Genomic DNA, 23,490 nt, shown 5'->3' on the forward strand with positions numbered 1-23,490 from the left:
AAAGCACTGATATCTTTTGTATTCTATAAGATCAACCCAGTAGACCAGAAGTAGCAGTTTGTGTAACGCCATCCCATGTTCAAAATGCCATGCTTATAAACCAGGGACCTTCCCGTAATTCCTCCCCGGTTGTTATAGAGACATAAGGAAGCAGGTGTCGCACTTGACACTTATCACAGAAGCAAGTCGAGAAGGTAGCAGTGTCTTCGCTCAGAGGCAGAGACAAAGTTAAGGTCTACAAATACACCACAGGATCCGGGTAAGGTTAAGGACCCGTCTCAGGTTCCGAGAGCAAACAGAGAGTAATTCCCATGTCTGTGTTTATTTTTGTTTTTGTGTTTGTCTTTTCCAGACAAGGTCTTGCCCTTAGCCCAGCATGGCCTGGAAATCAGTCTGTAGCTCAGACTCACCTCAAGCTGTGATCCTTTTGCCTCAGCCATCCCAGATGCTGTCATTACAGATGTGTGGCTCACACATATGACCCAGTACTCGCTCTAAGGGGGATCAGGAGTTCCAGGCTAGTTTGGGCCACATGAGAGCCTTGTGTCAAATAAAATAATAAAATAAAATAAAATCATAAAAACATTCCAGGTGGCTAAACTGAATTACTCCACTCACGCGCCAGACCTTTACCACTGACCCGCCCTTAGTGGGCAGCCATAAACTGCAATACCTGAGTGGCTGTGTCTCATGGGGCCCACCCACAGTCTACTTTGGGAGGGGTTGGGGTCTGGAGCCTAAGCTCTTTGCATTCTCCTCTTCACGTTAGCCAACCCCCAATCTCCTCCTGTTAAGCTTCAGGTAGAGCCCCGCTGGTTAACGCTAATTGCATGTTTCTTATCACCATAGCGACGGGTGGGCATGAAAGGTGAGGTGGCCCATTGGAACTACATCTCCCATCATGCATCAGGCCCAGGATGCCAGGCTCACGCTGAGGCTCGAGATCTTGGCCCATGCCCCGGCTCCAGGAAGGATCCAGGATGAGCAGCGGGCGAGAGGATGGTCTCGCTCCTCTTGCCTACCGGGTTGGGTCGCACGTAACCTAACAGACCTCTCGGGCTTAGCTTGTCATCGGCACCGCTACACCGGTCTAATATGGCCGCTGGTGCTAGGTCCGGACCCGCGCGTAAAGAGCCAGGGCCAAGGTCCGGAGCCGGAGACTGCTCCCGGCATTCCTCGCGGGTGTAGCGTGGGTTCCCTTCTCCCATTTCCGGGTCCCAGGAGAGGGAGACCCTGGGGTCTTGAAGAGTGTTCTGAGGTTCAGCTGGTCGGTGCTGTGCGAAGAATGACAGGACACTCCGAGCACTGAACCACTGGCCTGAGTGGCAAGGTGTAGAGAGATGTGGAAAGGTCATCAGCATCAGGGCCTGCTTTCTAGCGAGCCTTTGGGTTGAAGACATTATCAGCACTAGGATTTAACTGGAGACCTGTTATCATTGCAGCACGCTGAAATCTCGAAGTAGAACTCTGTGTCCCTCAGGCAGAGCTCTGAGACAGTGTATGTGCGTGCCTCTTAAATTCATCCAGGACTAAAGGGTGGGGGGCGGTCTCTGCTGACTAATCGTACCGTTGAGCACGCAGTGAATTCTTTGCCAACCTGTGTTGCAGGTAACATGGCCCAAGGCTTGATTGAAGTGGAGCGAAAGTTTACTCCAGGGCCTGACACGGAAGAAAGGCTGCAGGAGTTGGGGGGCACCCTGGAGCACCGGGTCACCTTCCAAGACACCTACTATGATACTTCTGAGCTGAGCCTTATGCGGTCTGATCACTGGCTGCGACAACGAGAAGGTAGTGGATGGGAGCTCAAATGCCCTGGAGTATCAGGTATCTCAGGATCCCACAACGAGTATGTCGAGCTCACATCGGAATCGGCCATTGTGGCCCAGCTGTTTCAACTGCTTGGGGCTGAGGAGCTTGGGACTGCCGGTGTGGCTGCTGTCTTGGGTTCCCTGAAGCTGCAGGAAGTAGCTAGTTTCGTGACTACGCGAAGTTCCTGGATGCTGGCCTTGTCTGGAGCCAGTGAAGAGGAGCCGAAGCTCAGAGTGGACTTGGACTCAACAGACTTCGGCTATGCTGTGGGTGAGGTAGAGGTCATGGTACGGGAGAAGGGAGAAGTACCAGCTGCCCTAGAGAAGATCTCCAGCTTCAGCACCCTGCTTGGTGAGGGAGACGGGCTCTCTGAGGCCGCCCTTGCTTCTCATTTAACCTCACTGGAGACCACTCCCACCCCCCACCCCTCCCCACCCCGCCCCTGCCGCCGAGCCATAGAGTATCATTTTTATAAGGGAAATTTTTTGTGGTGACTTTCTCAAAGGTCCAGTTTGTTTTCACATCTGTAAAATGGCTTTCTATTCTATAGTAGCTAATTTGGATTTAATTCTTGTCTCCAGTCTTTATCCTCGTTATCACCTCATTTAATTCCTCTAGTTCTGTGGATCAGGCCTTCTCATAAACTTCCGTTTTCTCTTTGAACTTCCTACGTGCTCATTATCCCCTTGGCTTTTTCTTCAGTCCTCAGTGTAGCCCACGTAAGGCCTTAAACTTGTGATCCAGCCGGGCGGTGGTGGCGCACGCCTTTAATCCCAGCACTCGGGAGGCAGAGGCAGGCGGATCTCTGTGAGTTCGAGACCAGCCTGGTCTACAGAGCTAGTTCCAGGACCGGCTCCAAAGCCACAGAGAAACCCTGCCTCGAAAAACCAAAAACAAAACAAAACAAAAAAAAAACAAAACAAAACTTGTGATCCACCCCAGTGCTGGGATTGCACGTGGAGGTAGCCACATCCTCTGGACTGTGCTTTTGGCTTGGAATAAAGACAAGAACATTATATTTGTGTGGGGCTGGGTGGGGGGTACTTGGCAGATTTTTCTGTTTCCATGCTTAGCTCTGACACAGACAGCTGGGCCCCGCATTTCGGGGTTGTGCACCCCACAGGTCCGGACAACTCTAGGGGGCTGAACCTCTTAGAAACCACACATGGCATTAGTTTCCCGCTGTGGGTCAGCATGCCGATGCCCATTCTCAACATTGGCAGCCGGTGGTTAGACAGGAGATGCTGTGAACGCCGCTGCGCAGTTCCTGTTCTCCATTTTCCCCAGTGTTTGGTTCTCTTCTGTACTTCCCTGTATGCGCTTCATCACCAAGCAAGCGAGCTTGGGCTTGCCTAAATGGGACTCTTGATTGGGAGAGAGGTGGTATGTGAAATGGCTTGGCTCCCCTGTCTTGGTGGCTCAGGGTGCCTCCCCATCATTTCTCAAGGCTCAGACTTGGCTTTCCAGCCACACAACCGCATAAATCTTCGGGCTCACCCCTCTGCAGTCCACCTGTGGAGTGGGTGACATAGAGAGGCTGCTTGGGTGGCATCTGGGTTCTTAGTACTGTGTTGCAAATTTTGGAGTCCTGGCTGGGTGGGCAGGGAGCAAAGCGAAAGCGTGTTTAGTGGTTGCATCTGTCTCTTCCCTTGCTGTCCCCTTCCCTGCAGGAGTGCCAGCACAGGAAACGGCACCTGCCAAGCTCATGGTATACCTACAGCGCTTCAGGCCTCTGGACTATCAGCACCTGCTCGAGGCAAACAGTTGCAGTGAAGCCACAGGGGACTCGACATCCTGACCGTTTCTGGGAGCAGGGCTCACTCTCTATAAGGGAAGGGAACTCTCCGAAGCTGTCATCCACACCTGGACCCACCGTGCCCTTCCCTTCCAACAGGGCCACTTTTGTCTCCGGTTCCGCCTGGTCTTTCACCCATCCTCAGCTGCCCTTCTTTTGAGCCCTCCCTCACTGCCTCTCTCATCCGTCAGATGCAATCTGTGGGCCGCCCCTCTCCCCTGGCCGCTAAGCAGCCTCCATTGATTTCCGCTCGTGTTTATAGGATTTCCACTTAGCTGTGATCAGTAGTTAAGCACAGGAAAATCCCTTGCCACCCCCCCCTCCCGTGGTCGATGCCATTGATTCTGCCAGCAGCTCTGAAGCTGCCTTACAGCTGAGTTAGAGATGCGGGAAGCAGCAGGGATTCCCCTGCCTTGGGGGGTAGGGAATAGCAACAAGGCCAGGAACCGGCTGGGAACTTCTGTTAGAGATCTGGAACTCTGCTGGGTCTGCCACTGTGCCCAGAGGGTAGAGTGCCCTAGGTGGCAGTTTAGAAACAAATTTGCTCTCCAACCCAGAGACGGAGAGAAAGAAAATCATTGTTAAGACAGGTTCCTGGGGTCTCAGGAAGTCATACATCCTGTGGAGAAGGCTCTACCCTCGCTCCTACACATTTTCTTTCTCACTAGGTCAAAACATGCCTTTCTGCCCTGCTCAGCTTTCATAGGCTGTCAGTCTCTCAGACTGTAGAGGCAAACACAGGGCCAGAGTGCCACCTGCTGTTAGCCCTCAGGGCTTTTGTTCCCAGCGGAGGGTGCAGACGGATTTCAGGTGAGCTGAGGCAGTTAGGAGGCAACGTTTTAACAATCTAGAACTCCACTTGGCTTAAGCCGCGCACACCTCTAACAGTGGATGCACTTGGCACCCTAGGATCGTGACTAAGTCCCCACAGCCTTCTTATGGCGCAGGTGCACCTAGGGCCCCCTCTGCACTCTACGGAGTGGCATGTGTGTCCACTTGGAACAATGGAATAAGTCTCTCCTCCCCCAGCAGCCATCAAAAACTCCCCTTCGCGGACAGTTTTCATTCAAATATTTCAGAACATATCCGCGTACAGAAAGCAGGGAGCTGATTGGGCCTAGCTGGGTTTTGAGCGCAAGCAGAGTAAGGAAGACTGTGTCCTTTGGGTGAACTTTGAAGAAGAATCCCCTATTTATCATCCTGTGCCTTATGAAGAACGAGGATATGATTAAAAAACCAGATGCATCATGGGAAGGGTCATGCACAGTGAGGAAAAGCTTACAGAATCCAAGCCTGTCAATCAAAATAGAGAACCACTCAAATTATGCCACTTAGCAATGAACTCCTTCCCCTAAGACCCCATTAAAGAAGCACCAGGCAATAACCCTGGACCCTCGAGTTCTGTGGCCGTTGCTCTTCGCAATGTATTTATGATTTGTACCGCCACCGCTTTTGAATAAAGCTTCCTTGCTATTTGCAATTTATGAGTGCCTTTATTTCCATTCCTTGAATAAGATACCAAGAGCCTGGCAACACCCAGGTCAGACACAGACCACAGCAAGTTACTGCCACGTCTCCACGGGCAAGTTATCCACCTCAAAGATCTCCTGTACCGGCTGGCCAAAGTGGTTGTAGGTGAGGCGTAGCTTTAGTCGCAGCATTGCCTACAAACAAAACAGAGACCAGGGAGGGTTGGGGCCCTGATTGTCCCCATGTCTCCTGTCCACAGGGTCCGACAACTCACCTTGTTAGGATTGAGGATTCTGAAGAGCTGGGTGATAGGAAGGCCACCCTGAGCTGGAATTGTGTCCCCACTGGGGGCCTGTAGCTGCAGCTGGAAACTCTGAAAATGGGAGGTTTGGGCAGAGCGTAGTAAGACCTCTGGCTGGGCTCGGGCAGTCTTCCACGCTTCGTGGCTCCCAAACTGTCCACATCACCCCTTTCTGCTTCACTCGGCCTCCCACCCACCTCTACACTCTCTGGTCTTTTCTCCAAGAGTGCCTGTACCACCTCTGAAACCTAATTTTTTCTTCTTTCTTTTTGACAAAGTAGCCCAACTTGGCCTCAAACAGTGATTCCCCTGCCTCAACTTCCCAAGCTCTAGAATTACAGGCATGAGCTACCACACATGGCTGAACCCTATTTTTCCAAACCTTGGGCACAGCTGCCTGGCAAACAAAGTGGGTAACGTCCTCCCTTGAGGAGTTGGTGGTGGTGGCAGTGACTAAGAGCAAGGCTGGGGTTTCCAGAGGCCGCACGAAGGTCAGGTCCAGTCGGACGCCTTCACGCTCGAACACTTGGAGACTAGGGATGGGAGCTGGAGAAGGGAGAGAGGCAGCTCAGTGCTCAGGCTTAACATAGCACAGCTATCCACTCACCCGATCAAAATGGAGCAAGCAAATCTCGGCTCTGCACTGCCCCCTTTCAAATGAGAAGCCAGACAAGCTGAGGTAAGAGCTGACCGTCTAGTGCGGGGACAGGGCCACAACACGACAACAAAATGCAAGATAATCATCGCCATGATGCTAGAGACAAGAAGTCAAAAGTAACTGGGGAGAACTAAGTTAAGCAGGGGAGAGAGGATGAGGCGGTTGACCTTTAGCTGAAGCCTGAAGAGTGAGCATGAGTTAGTCATTTGAGGTACTGGGGAAAGAACATAAAATGTTAAGTGTTTGAGGTGGAAGAATTTGAGGGTTGAAGGGGCCAGTGGAGTGGGTAGTGGGATATGATACAGCCTGGAGCGGAAATAGGCCTGCAGCCTGGGGTAAGAACTACGACAAAGAAGGTTGTTCTAGAGAACCAAGACAGAACTGGCATGGGATGAAAACCTTTGCCTACTAAGATGGTGTCTCTGTCCTTGGCTCAGACAGAGAGTGACACATTTCCAGCTACTCCCTTTGCTGAGGCTTACCAGGGGCTGGAGGTGCACAGGGAAGGTCCAGGAGGTGGACCAAGGTCTCCCCGGGAGAAGGATCGAGAGGAGGAAGGTGCTGAGCATGCTCAGGAGTGTCATCCAGGAGATCGAGCAGATCCAAGAGCTTAGTGGCCTGGGAAAAAGGGCAGGGGGGGTCATGGCAGGGCGTGGACACCCCCAGAAGTCCTTTTTACTCAGGTCTACCAGCCTCCTCACCTGGGGCTCTGTGGGGACAGGGGCTGACGCTTCTAAGAGCTGGGCCCCGGCTTTGTTTTCCTTTCCTTCTTCATCAACGTGAGGGTCACTGCGCTCCACGAGAGGCATCTTTTCCAGGATGGCAGCCCTGAGGGGATGGGATGCAAGGGTCCCTCTGTGTGAGCCCTACGCTTGCACAGAAGCATTTAGGAACAGAAGAGGGCCCTGGGCATGCGGGGTTGCATGTAGGGTTGCATGCAGGGTCGCATGCAGGGTCACATTCAGGGTCACATGCAGGGTCACATGTAGGGTCGCAAGTGCCATTCTGGTTTCCTAAGACAGTGCACTGTTGCTGGTCTCTAGACAGCAGATGAGGACTGGGAACCAGACCAATGTCAGCTATGGATGGGAGATGCTCACCACAGAGAGCAAGGCTATCTAGAAGGGAGCACTTGGGGAACACGGAGTTTGAAGCTCACGTACCTCATGTGGTCATATTTCTGGAAGAGCATGTTATACTCCACAGCCCGCTGCTGAAGCTCTATGTCCACACAGCTCCCATAGATGGAGACCACCTGGCGGATACGACTGGGCCACAACGTGGCCTGTGAGAAGCAATGGCAGTCGGCTTGCTCTTCCCCTCCAGGACGAGAGGGAAAGCGGAAGCCTCATAGAGTAAGGAGACATCTAATATACATGGCTCAAGAGCAGATTCCTAAGGACTAGGGGGCCAGAGAGAGGGGCGTGTTCCTGGAGAGTTCAAAGACTAGGAGCCACAATGAAGGGACATCTTTCAAGGCCTGGGACTTCCTTCTTACTTGTTACCTCCCGGGAGCCGGGTGCTGAGCTTCATGAGGGCTGTGAGAGCATAGGCTCGGGTGGCGGGCAGGGACAGATGGGACTGCAGCACTTTCTCCAGCAGTGCCAGCACCTCTTCCTCTTCCACCTTCAGGAGTGGGCAACAGTTCATGCCCACAGGCCATGTCTGTCTTGACGAGTCCTCTCCAGTGTACCTCCCACTCCTCAGCTCTCACCTGCAAAGGCTCGGTTTCCTCACAGTTACCCTCCAGTAGGAGGTCCCCATACTCGCCGATGCACCAGGCTGCCACCTGAGCCAGTGGTTGCTGTGTGGGGAAAGAGACACGGCTGAGCTAGCTGGGGGCCTCCTCTCTTCTAGACCCTACAGAGTTCTTTTACAGCAGATCATGGGGTTGACAGGGAAGGGTTAAGCTTGTTAGCAGGCTGTCTTGGCATTTTGGTTCCTACTGCCCTCTGGTGGGCAAGCACTGAAACTATAGGGCCTGGTCACATGATGGAGCCCTGAGAGGCTCTTTCGTAAGAAAACTGGGAAGCTTTCTGCTCACTCTATTAAAGTTGACAGAGGGGAGTTATAGATATCAGCTGGCACCTGTTAATCCACTCAGCACTGAAGGTAATAACAGAAATGAATGTATGCACCAAGCTTTAATACATCTCATTTGCTCCTGAAGACTGCCTGGGAGGCCAGCATTCTAGAACGTTAAGGAAGAAAAGTTGTATCTGCAGTTGCAGTCGGTAGGCACCAGGGCCAGGAGAGAAGCCTAAGCAAGAGGTGGGCTTTGTCCTCGACCAGCTTCTGGCTGCTATGCTAGGAGGAAAACTACTCAAATCCTAGTGCTGGAAAGGTTGGTGAGCCGGAGCTGGGGAAGGAGAGTGAGACCTGGGAGATGTCTTCTGCTAAGGCACTGTAGAGGCGGCGCACAGAGTAGGCGTGAAGCTCCTGGGCCTCCCCAATCAGCTGGGTCAGGTTGGCCACCGCGTCATCTCTCACATAGGTGCCTGCCTGGATACGGAGAGATGTGGCCAAGTCAGAGCAGTGAGCTCTGCCCGCTCCTCCCCAACTCCCCGACTACTCTGTCTCACCGTGGTCAGCACGTGCAGGATGGTGTCTATGTGCCACCGCTTGCTTGGAGCAAACCTAGGGGGACATGACTCATCAGCATCCCTCCCCAGGCCGCACCCTCAGACTCCTAGGCACTTGTCATCTCACCTCTCCGCAGCCAATAGGATGCCGGAAGCACAATCAGCCCGAAGATCAGGGGGGCAGGATTCCAGGAAGGCCTGCAGATCCCGCATCATGGCTCGCACGTTGGAGCTGTTCACCAGGGCCAGGCTCAGCTCCAGGGCCCGCCTGGCAGGAGAGAGGCGTCCAGGCAGATGGCCCAGGTTACCCCACTCCAGCTCCACTGACCTCAGGCACCTTGTGTGTCCTCTGCTCTGTCCCCTTCTCCCTCTGCTTACCTGCTGAGGGAGGCATCTGTTTCCTGGAGACATTCTACCACGGTGGACCGATGACGCTGTACAGCACTGTGATCGGACTGCACCAGTCGAAGCAACGACGTTAGTGCCACATACCTGGTCAGAGTAAGAGAGACCATGCCATATGAGGTCATCTGCCTGGACACCCTGTGCTGCTCAGGTACAGGTAAGAGTTAGGTGGGCCAAGATGGAGGAATGCAGAAGGCCAGATGTGCAGTGCGACAGTCTAGCCAGACACCGGGGGTTGTTACCTAATATTCTTGTCATTGTTGAGCAAGAAACGGCCAAGAATGTTAACAGCTAGAACCTATGGGAAGAAGAAGATGGAGGCAGTCAGAGAAGAAGTCACTTGTTCAGTGGGATCTCCTCCATGATGGGCGCTGGGGAGAAGCCAGTGACCAGGACCAGCTGGGCAGGTGGAGCCACAGCTGGAGAACACATGGGGATATAACGGTACCCGGAGGCCCGCTGCAGAGTGGATGTCCATGATGGTCAGCACTGTCTCCAACAGGACGGCATTGCCTGCATTTCGGCTGGTGTCTGTGTTGGTGGCCACCTGTGTGGATGGCGGGAGAGGCATATCAGCACAGGGCTCGAGTTGCCCTGTGATTTCTAGAATCCTTCAGTGATGTGGGAGGGTCTTCTGTTTTGTGTTGATTTCATTAGTTAATAAAGAAATTGCCTTGGCCATTTGATAGGCCAGCCCTTAGGTGGGTGGAGTAGACAGAACAGAATGTTGGGAGGAAGAGGGAAGTGAGGCAATCGCCATGCCTCTACTCTCTGGGTCAGACGCCATGGAGCCAGCCACCGGGTCAGACATGCTGTATCTTTCCCAGTAAGCCATCACCTCGTGGTGCTACACAGATTAATAGAAATGGGTTAATCAAGATGTGAGAATTAGCTAAGAAGAGGCTAGAACTAACGGGCCAGGCAGTGTTTAAATGATTTGTGTGTTGTTATTTTGGGTGTAAAGCTAGCCGTGTGGGAGCCGAGTGGTACGAAAAACAGGCCTGCTCGCCTCCTTACTACACTTCAGCCCCTAACAAAGTTCCCCAGACTCCATTGTGTTAGGATCAACCTACACACCGGGACAACAGCACAATGACACACTATGTCCTTCCTTCATGGAATTCATTGGTGGAAGAATACCATAACGACACACTATGTCCTTCCTTCAGGGAACTCATTGGTGGAAGAATACCATAATGACACACTATGTCCTTCCTTCAGGAAATTCATTGGTTTCAGGGGAACAGAAAGGCAATTATAACCTCTGCATGATAAAAGGTCATGTGAGGAAGTTCAGGGTTGAGGGACCCTAAGAAACCACATGCCTAAGGGGTGCCTCTCACCTGGGCCAGCAGGTCATTCATGGTCTCACTGCTCTCTTCATGGTTCCGTCCCAGGATCCGAAGGAGACGAAGTATCTGGACCTGAGATTGGATGAGAGGGGTTTGGAGGATAATGCCATGGGTCTGTGGGCAGCAAGGGTTCTGACTCCCCCCACTTCCCACCCTTCCCTTTCACCTCCACAGATCCCTTGGCCCCTGGCAGGTTAGAGTTGTGTAGAGATAGGGGAGTTTGGAACAGGCCTTTTTTGATTTGTTTTTCAAGACATGGTTTCTCTGTGCAGCCTTGGCTATTCTGAAATTTGTTTTGTAGACCAGGCTGGCCTTGAACTTGCATAGATGCCTCTGCCTCTGCCTCCCAAGTGCTGGAACTAAAGGGATGTGCCACCATACCTGGCTTTGGAACCAAACTGGTTACCAAACTTGATTTTCTGACTCTTCGGGGCTAGAGAAATGGCTCAGTGGTCAAGAGCATTGCCTGCTCTTCCAAAGGTCATGAGTTCAATTCCCAGCAACCACATGGTGGCTCATGACTCTTCGGTAATCACCTTCCATTCCCTACCCCCAGTTCTAGGGTGACTAGAACAATCCTGAGCTTGTCACTTGGACTGTGCCAAAAACAGGACGTGACTACTGGCCATGGTGATCCTGTGAAGTCTTTCCTGTTCTGGGGATACAAGTGAGCCTCAGCCTACCTGCAAGAAGGGATCGCTGACACCAGAGATGCTGTGCTCTGTTGAGTATCCTGTTGTCACCAGAGTCCGGAGGATCTGTACCAGCTGGGGTACTACCTGGAAAGAGACGTGCACAGGCAGCCTTGTCCGGGCATGCCTCTTCTCTTCTCAACCATCAGTCCCGATTCTTCACCCACCACCCGCGCTTGCCTGCCCCACGGCCTGCCCCTTCACTATCCCACCTTGCGAAAGTGCCTGAGGGCTGCAGGGCTTCTCTCACAGAGCTCCATGATCAGCGTGATGGTGCCCAGCAGGATGCCTGGGGTCAGGGCGGGGCAGTGAATGGTGGGCCGGGCCATGGGACAGTTTGTGTGTGTGCACCACCCTTGTCCAGGGAGTGGGTTTTCCTGATTTGCTTCTCACGTCATTTCAGAGCCAGACCAGAAGTGGATGGTGGAGGGCCTTGTGCTCTTACCATGATGGCGCTCACGGAGCAGTTTGGCACAAGGTGGGAGGAAGATGTTGGAGAGTTCGGGATCCTTCCGAATCATGTGCACGGCGGCCAAAACAGCCTGCGGAAATCAAGGGCCTCAGATAGGGTCACGAAATTAGACTCCACACTTCTCCCACAGGCCAGGTTGGGAACATCTTCTGGAGAGGCAAACACCTAGCGGTCTGCATCCCACCTTCTTCCGCACATAGGGGCTGGGCTGCAGGAGCAGCTTCTCCACCTCAGTGGCGAGGTCCCGGCACATCTCAGCAGAGCCCATGGCGCTCAGAGTGCACAGGGCCAGACCTTGAACTGCTTGAATCCCTTGGCTCAGGTCACTGTAGGGTTTGGAAGGATGGCCAGTCAAGAGGAAGAAAACTAGTTCTTTCCAGTACTGGTAGCAGGCAGCCCTCTGGGATTTTGCAGTTCCCACTCTCCCAACGCCCTGATTTCAAATGCCCCAGAACCCTCTCACTTCTTGATGCTGTTGGTAATGAGCAGATGGGCATCGTGCCTCTCATCCAATAGGAGCATCGCCCCCAGGTAGCCCACCCTCTTGTCTGTGAATCTGGGGGAGGCGATCAGTTTCAGGCACTCCATCTACAGGGGAGGAGGCAGAGCAGGAAGGGTAGTGCGAAACCACAGCACTAATTTCGCAGCCATATCCTTCTTAAGGCCAGATTAACTTGTGAGAAATCATATTTCATCACGCTCTCTTTAACCAGAAACTTAAGTGGAGATCCAGATGATGGCAGGCAGGTTTCAGGGACCTGTGTAGGAGTGAGGCTGGGAGAGGATGGGAAGTTGCTAAGAACGGGGTTGGCTAAGGAGTCACCACTAGGGTAATGGATAAAAGGCTCAGAAACTAAAGGATTTAGCTGGGCGGAATGAGGCATGCCTGAAATCCCAACACTGAAAGGGAGGTGGGGATTTTCGCCAGTTCTAAGGCCAGCCTGGGCTACATAGAGAACCTTTCTCAAAATAGTACAAAAAAACTGAAGAAACACAAATGGGGTACAGATACGCAAAGGGGCCCACAGGTCATCTTCCTCAAATCCTGGAGCTCAGGCCAGTACCTGTCCAAAGTGGGCGGGGTAGCCCAACATGTGGACGTAGAGCAGTTTGGCCAGCTGGCGATGCCTCTGCAGGGGGTCCCCATCGCGGAAGGAGGCCCGAATTTGAGCACACTCCTTCTGGATCACTTCCCGTTCCTGGGCCTGAGTCTTGGCCCCGCGTATCTCTTCGATTAGGTCCTGAAGTTTCAACGAAGGCACCATCCTGAGGGCAGAGCCCGGGAGTGGAAAGGCTTTAACATGTTCCAGCCAGGTAGCCAGAATCGCCCTGTGCCAAGTTCTTTAAGAGCTTGCGTCCCACCACCACCGTAAAACTGTGCCCACATTTACCTCCCACCTGCATCTGAGAGCCACCATCCCGCCTCGCAAGGACATTCCCACTACGCAGGCGTCCTTGCCCCACCCCGTGTCTGTTTTTACTGCGCTTGCGCTAAAGCCTAGTACATTTCTCGCTTTCCTTCTCGGACTGATCTCTCATTTCTAGATTTTCCTTCTGGATCCCTGCACTATTTCCTTTGCGAGATTTCTTGCTCCCCTTCCATCTCAGGTGGCATCAGTTTCCCGGTCGCAACCTCACCTGGCTTCGGTGTCAACTCTGCTTCTCTCCCCCCCCACCCAGCACTTCCTGGTACGAGACAGAGCTGGGGATGGTGCTTGGGTCCTTCCTTCTTCCCCGCCTCTACCACGGGACCCCGCCCCTCTAGGGCCGCCCAACCGTGCTTTCTTGAGATTTCTGACCTCTGGCCTCAGTCTTTTGCACTTTGGGAAAGGAGCCTAGAATGATTACAGCACCGTGGCTCCTCAGGAGGCCTCCTTTTTCACCCACCCTACTAGGTGACACTCAAGAGAGCTTGAATTTGAAATCATTGCACCCCACAGAGATGACAGTCCCCCCTTTTTGGAACTTTTTTATTAATATACTTTTTTTTTTTGTTAAATTTCTTTGTATTTTTTTTTCCTGCAAGACTTGGTGTTGGCGGCACGGTTGTATAACGTCAATCCCAAATTCCATGAAAGAGAAACCAGAAGTAAAGGTTGAGAAGGGAGGAAGGAGGAAGGCAGGCCAAGGAGTAAACAGAGGTTGGCTAGAAAAATAAGAAGAGAGTGTGTGGTGGGCATTCCTGGGCAAGGCCATTCCTTGAGGAAGGGGTTGGCAGGCAGCTTGCCTCTGCCTCATGCAGGGAAGGAAAGTTCCCCTGGGCTCTACCGTTCCCTCGTGTAGAGCTTTCTGTCCCCAGAGGGATCAGCCATTTCTCAAACAGGGCTCTTCACCCACTTCTCACCTGGGGTTGCCGTCCACCTCTGCCCTGCCTGGGGAGTGTGGGAGACATCAGCTTCCTTTGACTGTCTTTTGTTTTCCCACCTCACAGGACTCTGAGGTGATGGGGTGGGAACAGCTAGACTTGTTGCAGCTTCTGCTGCCCTTTTGCTCTTATCTTGTGTCCAGCCTCCAGAAGTGCTCCCCACGACTGCCAGTACTGAGGAGCGGAGTCCTCGCTTGCTCTAGTGCCTCTAACCCTCTGCAGAAGTGCCTTCTTCAGGCCCCTTGGGAGTTTAATCAAAGGCCACAAGTGAGTCCAGACCAACCAAATAAATCTTAGGGGGCAGAAAAGGGTAGAGAGGTGAGTGGCAGAGTCTGAGAGGAGTGGGCTGGCTGCACCAAATAGTTTTTTTGTTGTTGCTTTTCACATTGCTCTTGGCATGACATGCCATCCTTGGGGGTTGGAAGAGGGACTGGCTGAGGAGGAACGGAGAGGGAGCATTGTGGGAGTTTCTTGTAGCTCACTCCCTTTTCTCCCTGGGGCAAGGATCAAGTTAGGCAAGAACTTAGCTGGGTTCTGGAAGGTCTGAGTGGAGGCTTCTCTTCTTGCAGTTTTCCATTTGGGCCAGTAGGCCCCAAGTGACTCAGCCAGTGCCTTGTCTGGCGTTCAGTAACCTCTTATTTTCTTTCTCCCCTCCACTCAGATTCTAGGAGACTCCTCAGGATACCAAACCCCCACCCTTGGTGAAGTTTTGACTTAAAGAAAAGGTTGGGGAGGATATGGGGGCAATGGTCTGACTTAGATTTGTGTATCTCAGAGAAGAGAGCCAACTCTGTAGCTCTGAGGGAGAACAGCCCTTCATATGTAAACAATCTAGAGAGAGAAGGGGTTGGGTGGGAGAGAAAACGAGGAAGATCAGAGACAGGTCCAGAATAAGTGAGACCATCTCAAAGAAGAGAGGGAACGGAGAAGCAAGAGACAAAAAGAAAGGGGCACAGAAAAAAAGGAAAGAGAGAGAGAGAACACAAAGTAGGAGGGGAAAGAGAAAAAGGCAGGTCAAAGTGGGTGGTGAGGCAGGCAGCCAAAGCCAGGAGGCCAGGATGTTGCCTCAGGTGAGCAGCTGGGAGAACAGGAACGCCAGGCTGAGGTCCAGCAAGGCCACGGCTCCCACCACCAGGGGGTTGGCAGCTCCCTAAAGAGACAGAGGGTGAAGTGGGTTCAGTCCTTGAAGCCAAGTGCTAGGTCCCACCCCCTGTCCCGGCTTTAGTAACAAAACTGAAGGGTCCCAGAATCCTCCCTGCACAGGTAGGAGTGGAAGAGTCCACCCTCATTTCAGATCCTGAAGCACCTCCCTTCTTCCTACACAGGGCCCTGGCCTCACACTCTGAAGACAGACAGCACTGCCTCCTCCCACCCACCACCACTCTCCCCCATCCTCAGCACATCATGTGGGCAAAGCAGAAGGTGCCTGGCCTTAGTAGCAGACATTGGCAGCAGCAGCCAGTACTGCAGTAAGGCAGAGGGAGGATGTGGTTGCTAGGAGATGGGAGAAGGCCTGGAATCCAATCAGAGCAGAGGGTTCTGGAGAAACTCTCCGCCTCTCCCGATTTTATGCCTCTCCCCCCATTCCCTTCTTCCTAGGAGAGGGAGGGTGAGTGAGGGTTGGGAGGAACAATTTTTTCCTATTTCTGGGCACCAAAGAGAGAAAGTATGGAGGTGGGGGTGGGGGTGGAGCAGGAAACCGAGGCTGGAAATCATATGGAAGGAGAGCAGGAAAAAGTGGTCTGATTCTTCCACTAATTCTTAGTTTTAGCTAAGGGTAGGTTAGTTAAGTGCCTGGGGTCTGTTTACTAACTGCCCCCCCCCCCGAGAAGGCTGGACTTGAAGGTCTCCAAGGTTCCTCTGAGCTGGAAAGTTACCCCCTCTTTTTTTTTTTTTTGAAGTGGGATATGGTCCAAGACTGGCCAGGTAGAGAGGAAGCGATGGGAAATTGAAGTCCCTCAGGGGGATTATACAGAAGTCTGGAAGGGGTGAGAGGCAGGGCTTTGCAACTAAGAGGACATAAAGGGGGGCTCACCGGCTGGGCAGGCCTCTCGGTGGCAGCAGGCTCCTCAAGCTCTTCCATCAGGCACCCAGCATCAGGACCCCTTGAAGACAGGCCCCTCAAAACTGGTGTGGTGGCAGGCTCAGACTCTGAGCCTCCTGGGGCCCTCAGTTGGGGCAAGGACTCTTCATCTTCCCCCTCCTCCTCTCGAAGGCTTCCTGAACTGTCACTGCAGCCTCCGAGAAGTGGGGAACCATCTCTGGGTCCTGGACCCTGCATCCCGGCCTCATCCTCAGCCTCATAGCCGGCTAGTTCTTCTGCCTGCTCCCCAGGACCTCCCCACTCCTCGGGCCAAGCTTTAGGACTGGAGAAGGGACCCCAGTCCCCTCTAGGAGGCAGCGGGCTCCGGCAGGCAGGGGCTCGCCAAGGTTGGTGGGAGTGGGCGGGGCTGCTGGGCAGTTCCGGAGAGCCCTCTGAGGGGGTCAGTCCATTCTCGTATACCCCAGGGCTGTCCTCATCCAAAGGCTCTGTGTCAGAACCGCCTGAATCATGTCTGGGTCTGCGGCCTGGGCAGGAACAGCTAGGAATCAGTGGGGTTTAACTGGCCAGGAGCCAGAGACACTTGCAGCTTGATTCCTTGATTAGCACCTTCCAGGGTTCTGGTTACCTCCAGGCTCAGAGTTTCTCATCACCAGACCCCAAACCTTCCATTACCTTGCCTCATACATGCTCAGGTCCACCTCCAAGACACCCTCCATCCCTTTGTCTTTTCCACCCCCAGATCTCCGTGTCCTCCACCCGCAAGTGCCTCTCCAGCTCCCAAGGAACTCTCCCCTCCCGCAGGATACCCGCACCTCACCTGGGGCCTCTAACATGGGTTGTAGGTCCTGCGCTATCAGTTTGGCCATTCGCGCTGCCTCCACAGCCTTCTCCGCGACGCTGCTGGCTGCCACTGCTTTTAGGAGGGCGTCTGCTGCCCTGTTGGGTCCCAGGGACAGGGACTTGTCTGACTTCCCGCCACATCACTTTGTCCACGCTCTGATGCTCCAGCCCCTTCCCCTCTCCCGACCATATCATGTCTGCCTGATTTGAGCTTTCTCTGGAGTCCTCATGTCTCTACACAAAGCCAGCTGCGGGCCTGGACAGCTCCCTGACTGGTTTCTAGGCTTAGTCCTGGGCTGTATACCTGTCATCACACCCTCTCCTCACACGCCCTTCCACCCTTAGATCCTGTAGTAACACTCCACTCTTCCAGCTGCAGGGCCAGCTCCCCTCCTCTCAGCTGTTATCCACTGCTGGACTGCTCCTACTTAATGAGCCTGTGCTTTCTTGGCAACTGCTCTGCAGCCCTGTTGCCTTCGGATCCTACCAACCCCTCCTGCCCTCTAGGGTCACTTTTCTGTGGATGTAAGGCACTGTCCGGTACCCTTATCCTGCTCTGATCGTGATGATGCCCCCCACCTAGTTCAACCACCCTTTTGCCTACTTCATCCGGTCTTGATATCCCTGCTGGGAAAGTTTTCATCTAGCTTTCGTTTGGCCTAATCTGTTGTCACAGCCTTCTCTGTTCCTGGTGCTGCCTCTGCCCACCCCAGTGCATCTCTGAGATCTAGAACTCTCTCTCACAGCTGGATCGCCTTTCCCTGCCAGTGTACCCGCTATCTCACTTTTGCAGTTCTGCCCATGTAAATCCAGTCCGCCTTCTGTGCCCCACTTGCTGTCCTAGCCTGCTCCTCCTCGTGTTCAGTTCGCTTTATTGTCAGCCCTTGCTCCATCACTGCTTCTCAGTTCTCTGTTTTCAGATGCTTCCTCAAGTCTCCCTCCATTCCACCCTCTGCTGTTGGGTGGTTTAGAGTCCTCCAGTCGCTGTAATCTGGACTGAAGCGAGGCACAAAGGAGCAGAAATGACCAGATAAACTTGCTATGGGTCTGACTCTTTTTTGTCATGGGCCTTCTTAAAAACCATCCAAGGAAGGCAGTTTGTGTCTGGTGGTTGGTGGCGTTCACTATACGTCTAGGTGAACTTCCTACTGTGTACAATGGGCATATAGTCAGCTTCCCTCCTTCAAAGCTGCTGGGCTTAGGACTTCAGAGCCTACTGGGAGGGACATGATAACCCTGTTGTATTCAGGGTTTTGAGAATGTTTATGACTAACCCTGTCCTGGAACTGAGCTGGGTTCTGAGCGGCTCTGAGGTTCACTCTTGGGTTGGACTGAGTTACGTTGATGGCCACAAATCTGTGGCTTTTGACATGGAAGATGTGGATTATCAAGTCTCGGCAATAGACTTCATCTATGCTCAGGCATCAGGCCAGACTCAAGCTACCTGGCAGATGTACCTGCTGCTGAGGCTCTACTGTTACCATGGCAGCCAGCAGCCAATCAGGGTTTCCAGGCCTGTTGCTGGGGAGACCAGCCAGCTTCTTCCCACTGCCTGATCTTCTAGTTAGTGAGATCAGTTTTTTCCCCCTGCACATGCCTCCACCCTGCCGAGCCCAAAATGCTTCCTGATGCTCCGATCTCCCTTTGTCCTGGCTTACGGCTCTAGGTTCTAGTACCCATACGCTCAGACACATCTATAGATGCATATTCTCTGTCCTAGTCATCTCCTCAGGATGTTCACACACGTTCATACTTAATCATATTCACACATGTGCACATCAACAACAACCTGCCCATTACATAATTCAAAAATTCATTGATACATATTTGGGCATATCCTGATCATTGGCCCTCTGAAGTATCCTCGTTCCCTTTAAAGGAAACAATGCATACAAACTCAAATGGGTGTGAGCCATACAAAGCAAGGGTCTCTGAGTTTCATTCCAAATGAATTTTGGTTATTCTTAGGTCTGTGTTATCTAATTCAGTGGTCAGAATCCATAGAACTATTTAGCACTCAAAATGTCACTGGTCTCAAACAGAACTGGTGTGCTGTAAGCGAAAAATACATGCAACGTTTTAAAGAATCCAGAAGGAATGTAAATTATAATTGGTTAAAAAATAAAATTTTTTGGAATATGGCTTAAATACAAATATATTATTAAAATTTATTTAACTTGTAACTTGTCTTTTTTTAATCTTTTTTCTTTTTCCTATTTCTTTTCTTTGTGTAGGCCTGGTTGTTCTGTAACTATCTCTGAAGACCAGCCTCAAACTCAGAGATCCGCCTGCCTCTGTTTCCTGAACACTAGGATTAAAGGCGTGCACCAACACAGGTGGCTTATGTTATATTCTTCTTGGTCATTACTGCTTTAGATAAAAAGCTCTGCTGCATGGAAATGTACTCTGATGTACTGAAAGAAAAGTCTTCTTTAGAGGCAAGACTCCTCCCTTCAAACCGAAGCAGAAGGAGGCAGAGAAAGACAAGCTGGTAGACAATAGAGTTCAGCTGTAAAAACTAGACCTCCGCCAGGGCCAAGGCTGAAATAAAGTCAGCCTGGGAGCTAGTGAGGAAGGGACCAAGGTGTTCTGTCCAGGATGGATGCTCCCAGCCTGAGGCCTGAAGGCTGGGTGAGCTGAGCAAGAGGAAGACCAGGGAGGTTTCCAGACCTGTACAGTGTCCACTGTCCCAGCTACAACAAAGGCACATGTCTCCACAAAATACACTGGGGTGCAGTCTTACTACCTCCCTCCAACACTCAGCCACCCAAAGTTACACCCACATCCACCTATAGCCTCAGGTCTAAACATGCCAACTCCATAGGCCTGCTCATGCTTCCCCACCAGGCTGTAGGCCTTGGCTTTTAGCTCTCTTTTAAGCATAGCACCCAAGAGGGTCCTCTCCTCTTAAAACCCCTCTCTGATCTATGCACCAGATGCCCACCTGGCAGCAGCGATTTCCTGGCGCTGGCGGGCAGCACTCACAGCTCGACGGGCACCTTCGACAGCCCTGTCCACCTTCTCCTTGACTTTGCCCCGTCTAAGGGCTAGAGGCAGGAGGCTGCGGACACGTCCCCCGTGCACCAGCCGGTTGCGCTTGTACTTGCCCTCCTCACGGGAGCCATCGGGCCGGGTGGTGCGTCCATATCCGTGCCTTCGGTTGCCCAGCCACTCGCCTTCATAGCGCAGCCCGTTGGATCTCTGGCTCACTCCATAGCCACTGCGCCGGTCTGCACGCCACTCACCAGCGTACACCTCAGTGGCTGAGCCCTCGATGAGGGCGGGTGGCGCTGTTATAGGGGGCCCGCTGGCCTCAGAGCCCGGGGGTCCTGTACTGCCAACTTCGCTGCTCACCTCGCTGCGTAGAGACCCCCTCTTGCTGCCCAGGGAGCTGCGGCGCCCACCAGCCCGGAGCCCGCTGAGCAGCAGTGACCGGCGGAAGAATCCACCTGCTGCTGGAATGCGCTTACGGGAGGACGCCCCATCGGCATCCCCTGGCCCTGCCAGCACGAAGCCACCTCGAGAGCCAGAGGCTGGGCTGCCTCCTTCATCTCCTGGTAGGGGTAGGGGCGGAGGTGGCGTCGGGGGGTCGCTGTGGCCCGAGTCCAGGGAGGTGCGGCGGGGTGAGCGCAGAAGCGCCGCCTGGTGGTAGGGTACACTCTGGCGCACCCCGTAGCCGTGGCGCTTCCCGGCCTGCCACTGGCCTTGGTAGGTGCCTGTGGATGTATAGGAGTTAAAGAGTCAGAACACTTCACTGGGCTCCCAGCCCGAGCAATCCGTGGTCCCAAAGCCCTTGGAAGCCCAAGCGACAAGTGAAAGGGAAGTAGTTAGCGTGGAGGACTGGGAAGGGACAGGCCAGGCTTCGTTTGGTAAGTGTGGAAGAGCAGATGAAGACATGTAGGTAGCATAAAATGCGTGGATTTTTGGCAGTGTCAGTGGACTGGGGAAAGGCAGAGGAACCAGCAGGATGGAGTGTATGAAGGACAGGTGGCCCAGAGGCTGTGATGCACAGGCTGACAGGTGGTGGTGTGTAAAAAAATGGCACGTGACAGACAAACAGGACGGCAGAGCACAAACTGACTGGAAGAATACGTTAGATGGAGAGGGGTCAGGCAGGTAGAGAGGGTTAAGTGGAAGGGGCAGGAAGATAGGGGTGAGGGAGAAGCATGCAGGAGACTGTCAAATGAGGAAGTATGACTTTGGTGGTGATGGGAGAGGCAGGAAGATGGGGGCTGGGGGGGATGGTGTGGTGTGAGGGACACACGGGAACACTGGAAACAGAAGGCTGGCGCACCGCACGCATATGGCTAGGGATGGAGGATGGAGGAAGGGAATAGCAGGGCGTGGAGGGCGGAAGGCTGGGGAAGGCACACGCGCCGCAGGCCGGCGGGAGGCGCACGCGGACGGGCAGACAGTAGTGGGCCGGGCCCCGCACCTCCGTCGGAGTAGGTCTCGGTGCCGTAGCCGTCCTGGAAGCCGTCCTTCCAGAGCCCGGCGTAGCGCAGGCCGGACACGCTCTCCCACACGCCGCTGCGCCCCTTCAGCCCGCCCAGCCACTCGCCGCGGTAGGTCCAGCGGCTCTTGCGCTCCACGCCTAGCCCTTCGCGCTTGCCCTGCTGCCAGTGGCCCTGGTAGCTGTGTCCGCCGGGCCCCGTGAAGACACCCAACGACTCGAAGCCGTGCGCCCAGCAGCCGCTGTACTCTCCCTGGGCGCCGGGCCCGGTGCACACGCCGTAGCCATGTGCCCGCCCCGCCTCCCAGCCCCCCACGTAGCAGCCCCCGTCGTCAAAGTCGAACTTGCCCCCGGGGGACATGCATGTAGTTGGCGCGGCCTCAGCCCCCCGGCGACTCAGCGCATCCTGGGGCTGGAGAGCCGGCTGGGGGCCTGGGGGCCGGGCGAGGCCTGGGGGCGGGGGCAGTTAGACCGGGGCTGGGCGGAGGGGCCCCAGCGCGGGCAGGCAGGGCCGGACCCTCATCCTGAATGGCTGCGGAGAAAGAGGGGTGCAAGTAGAGAGCAAGGCAAGTGGAGAGCGAGGTCCCCTTCTTTGCCTGCCGCTCCCCTGCCGGTGGCTCTAGGGCATCAGCACCGCCCTCCAGCCCTCCTCCCATCCCCCCTGGGCAGCATCTTTCAGCAGCTCCCAAGTCGTGAAGGCAAGGGGGCTTTCCCATCCCTCCCAACTTGTAGAGGGTGCCTCCCGGGACTTGGGGTCCCAGCCCCGATCCCGAGCCCTACTTCTCCAACCTAGAACCCCAGAGTGTGGAGTGTGGATGGCAGTTGGAGGTGGGGGACTTGGGAGGGGCCTGGGCAGGGTCTTCCGACACCTGCTTTCCTTGGCTATAAGGACCCCTCTGCCTTGATTCTTTGGCTTCGCTAGCAAACCCGGGTGCGGGGGAGGCGGAGGTAAAAATGTAGCTGGAAACCCAGACCCAGGTGGGCCGATGGTAGAATGGGGATGTGGGGGGGGGGGGGGGGGACGGTGAGGGTAGGGGTGGGCAGACTGGCGAAAGGGAGGGGACAGGTTACTCACCATGTGGGCTGGGGCTCAGGCTGCCTCCCGGGCGCAGTTTCCATGGCAGGGTCCCTCCACTCACACCTCACCCGGACAAGCCAAACCCCCTTCCCTTCCGGAAAGACTGCCACCACCAGAGAAGGAAGGTGGGGGAGCTTTGGGAGAGTCCCCTCTCTCTTCGGCTGAAGGTGCAGGCTAGTGTTGGGGATGAGATAGTGGCAGGGTGGGGGTGAGAATGAATGTAGGGGGAAAAAAATCTGCCTTGAACAGAGACAGCAAAGAGGAGCTGGGAGCTAGATGGGAAAGAGGAGGGGGCTAGCAAGAGGGGGTGTTTTTATTTTTTTCTTCTTATGGTTGGGAGAGGGAAAAAAAAAATCAAAATTCCAATTCCATCCCAGCACAAATCAATGTTTGCTCCAAAGCATCAAGGGGGAGGCTGGGCCAGGCAGATTTAAAGGGGCAGAGAGGAGCGGAGCGGAGAGGGTGGGGAGAAGAGTCAGTGGCAATGATGGGGGGTGGAGAGAGGATGCCCAGGCAAAAAAAAAATGGGTGCTCACTACCCCTGAGGTGAGGAAGAAGGCAGGTGGAGTGGAGAATGGGAGGCTCCGAGACCCCCACGGTGGAAAGAAACCCTGGCATGCAGGCAAGGAGTGGAGTGAGGCGGAGGGGAGGGGAGAGGAGCTTGGGGGAGGAGTCGGCGCTTCAGATGGGGAGGCAGGGGGAGGCCAGAGCCAGGTGGGGGAGGAGAGATGCTGGGGAGACCGGGAGGGCGAGAGGGATGTAAAGAATGAGGTGCAGGGGTGATAAGGCGGGGAGGGGAGATGGGGGAATACACCCGGCATGGATGACCTAGTCCAGTGCTGATGAGAGAGGGCTAGGGAGAGAAGAAGGGGAGGACGAATGGAGGGGAACAGAAACAGATAGGGAGCCGACGAGAGCGAGCGGAATCAGGGTTGGGATGGGAGGGAGAAAGCTCTGCAGAGAAAGGGCAGCATGGGAATAGAAATCCATCCAGGCAGGAAGAACCCAGACTGAGGCAGGAGGCCCGGAAGTGGTGTTTGTGGGGACCCTGGAGAGAGGGATGAACCGGCCAGCTGCTTGGCCCCAAGCCAGGAAGCATTTGAGCTTGGATATGGATACCTCAGTCCATTCATCTCAAATTCCTCTTCAAGGTTGTGCCCACCCTCTCACAGTT

At 54.1% G+C, this 23,490-nt stretch overlaps 3 protein-coding genes across 17 annotated transcripts in view; 1 reads left to right on the plus strand and 2 right to left on the minus strand.

Annotated features, from left to right (window-relative positions):
- The window catches only part of Thtpa (thiamine triphosphatase), a 46,887-nt gene extending 41,803 nt beyond the window's left edge, over window positions 1-5,084 (plus strand). For 6 of the 14 annotated variants that reach the window (XM_041633868.1, XM_041633867.1, XM_041633876.1 and 3 more), the window contains 2 exons: window positions 1,609-2,084; window positions 3,480-5,084. In XM_041633868.1, coding sequence (XP_041489802.1) covers window positions 1,609-2,084; window positions 3,480-3,764 — 761 coding nt within the window. In that variant the 3' untranslated portion in view covers window positions 3,765-5,084. Of the gene's footprint in view, window positions 1-839; window positions 869-929; window positions 1,190-1,442; window positions 1,503-1,608; window positions 2,161-3,479 lie in introns of those variants that run through there. The other 8 variants (XM_041633864.1, XM_041633869.1, XM_041633866.1 and 5 more) reach the window with 8 other exon arrangements.
- A 2-nt stretch (window positions 5,085-5,086) lies between these two features.
- On the minus strand, window positions 5,087-12,825 carry Ap1g2 (adaptor related protein complex 1 subunit gamma 2). 2 transcript variants are annotated; one of them, XM_041633861.1, is made up of 21 exons: window positions 12,601-12,825; window positions 12,000-12,124; window positions 11,721-11,862; window positions 11,510-11,606; window positions 11,277-11,353; window positions 11,056-11,151; window positions 10,364-10,444; window positions 9,469-9,567; window positions 9,263-9,318; window positions 8,994-9,107; window positions 8,743-8,883; window positions 8,616-8,670; window positions 8,413-8,535; window positions 7,748-7,837; window positions 7,532-7,659; window positions 7,197-7,301; window positions 6,735-6,861; window positions 6,516-6,651; window positions 5,758-5,921; window positions 5,349-5,447; window positions 5,087-5,268 (listed from the first exon to the last, which is right to left on the minus strand). In XM_041633861.1, the coding sequence occupies exons 1-21, from the start codon at window positions 12,799-12,801 to the stop codon at window positions 5,167-5,169; spliced, it is 2,358 nt and encodes a 785-aa protein (XP_041489795.1). In that variant the 5' UTR covers window positions 12,802-12,825; the 3' UTR covers window positions 5,087-5,166. The 2 variants fall into 2 exon arrangements, with proteins under 2 accessions (XP_041489795.1, XP_041489796.1); XM_041633862.1 differs by lacking the exons at window positions 11,277-11,353; window positions 11,721-11,862; window positions 12,000-12,124; window positions 12,601-12,825 and having other exon boundaries at window positions 11,510-11,609.
- Window positions 12,826-13,472: 647 nt separating this feature from the next.
- On the minus strand, window positions 13,473-22,993 carry Jph4 (junctophilin 4). The gene is made up of 6 exons (XM_041633863.1): window positions 22,314-22,993; window positions 21,221-21,770; window positions 19,730-20,501; window positions 16,763-16,881; window positions 15,937-16,469; window positions 13,473-15,051 (listed from the first exon to the last, which is right to left on the minus strand). The coding sequence occupies exons 2-6, from the start codon at window positions 21,597-21,599 to the stop codon at window positions 14,968-14,970; spliced, it is 1,887 nt and encodes a 628-aa protein (XP_041489797.1). The 5' UTR covers window positions 21,600-21,770; window positions 22,314-22,993; the 3' UTR covers window positions 13,473-14,967.
- Between the last annotated feature and the right edge of the window lie 497 nt (window positions 22,994-23,490).

Source organism: Microtus oregoni, unplaced genomic scaffold, assembly GCF_018167655.1.
Source record: "Microtus oregoni isolate MIOR12 unplaced genomic scaffold, Mior012 000045F_ref0000178, whole genome shotgun sequence".
NCBI classification, from domain to species: Eukaryota; Metazoa; Chordata; class Mammalia; order Rodentia; family Cricetidae; genus Microtus; species Microtus oregoni.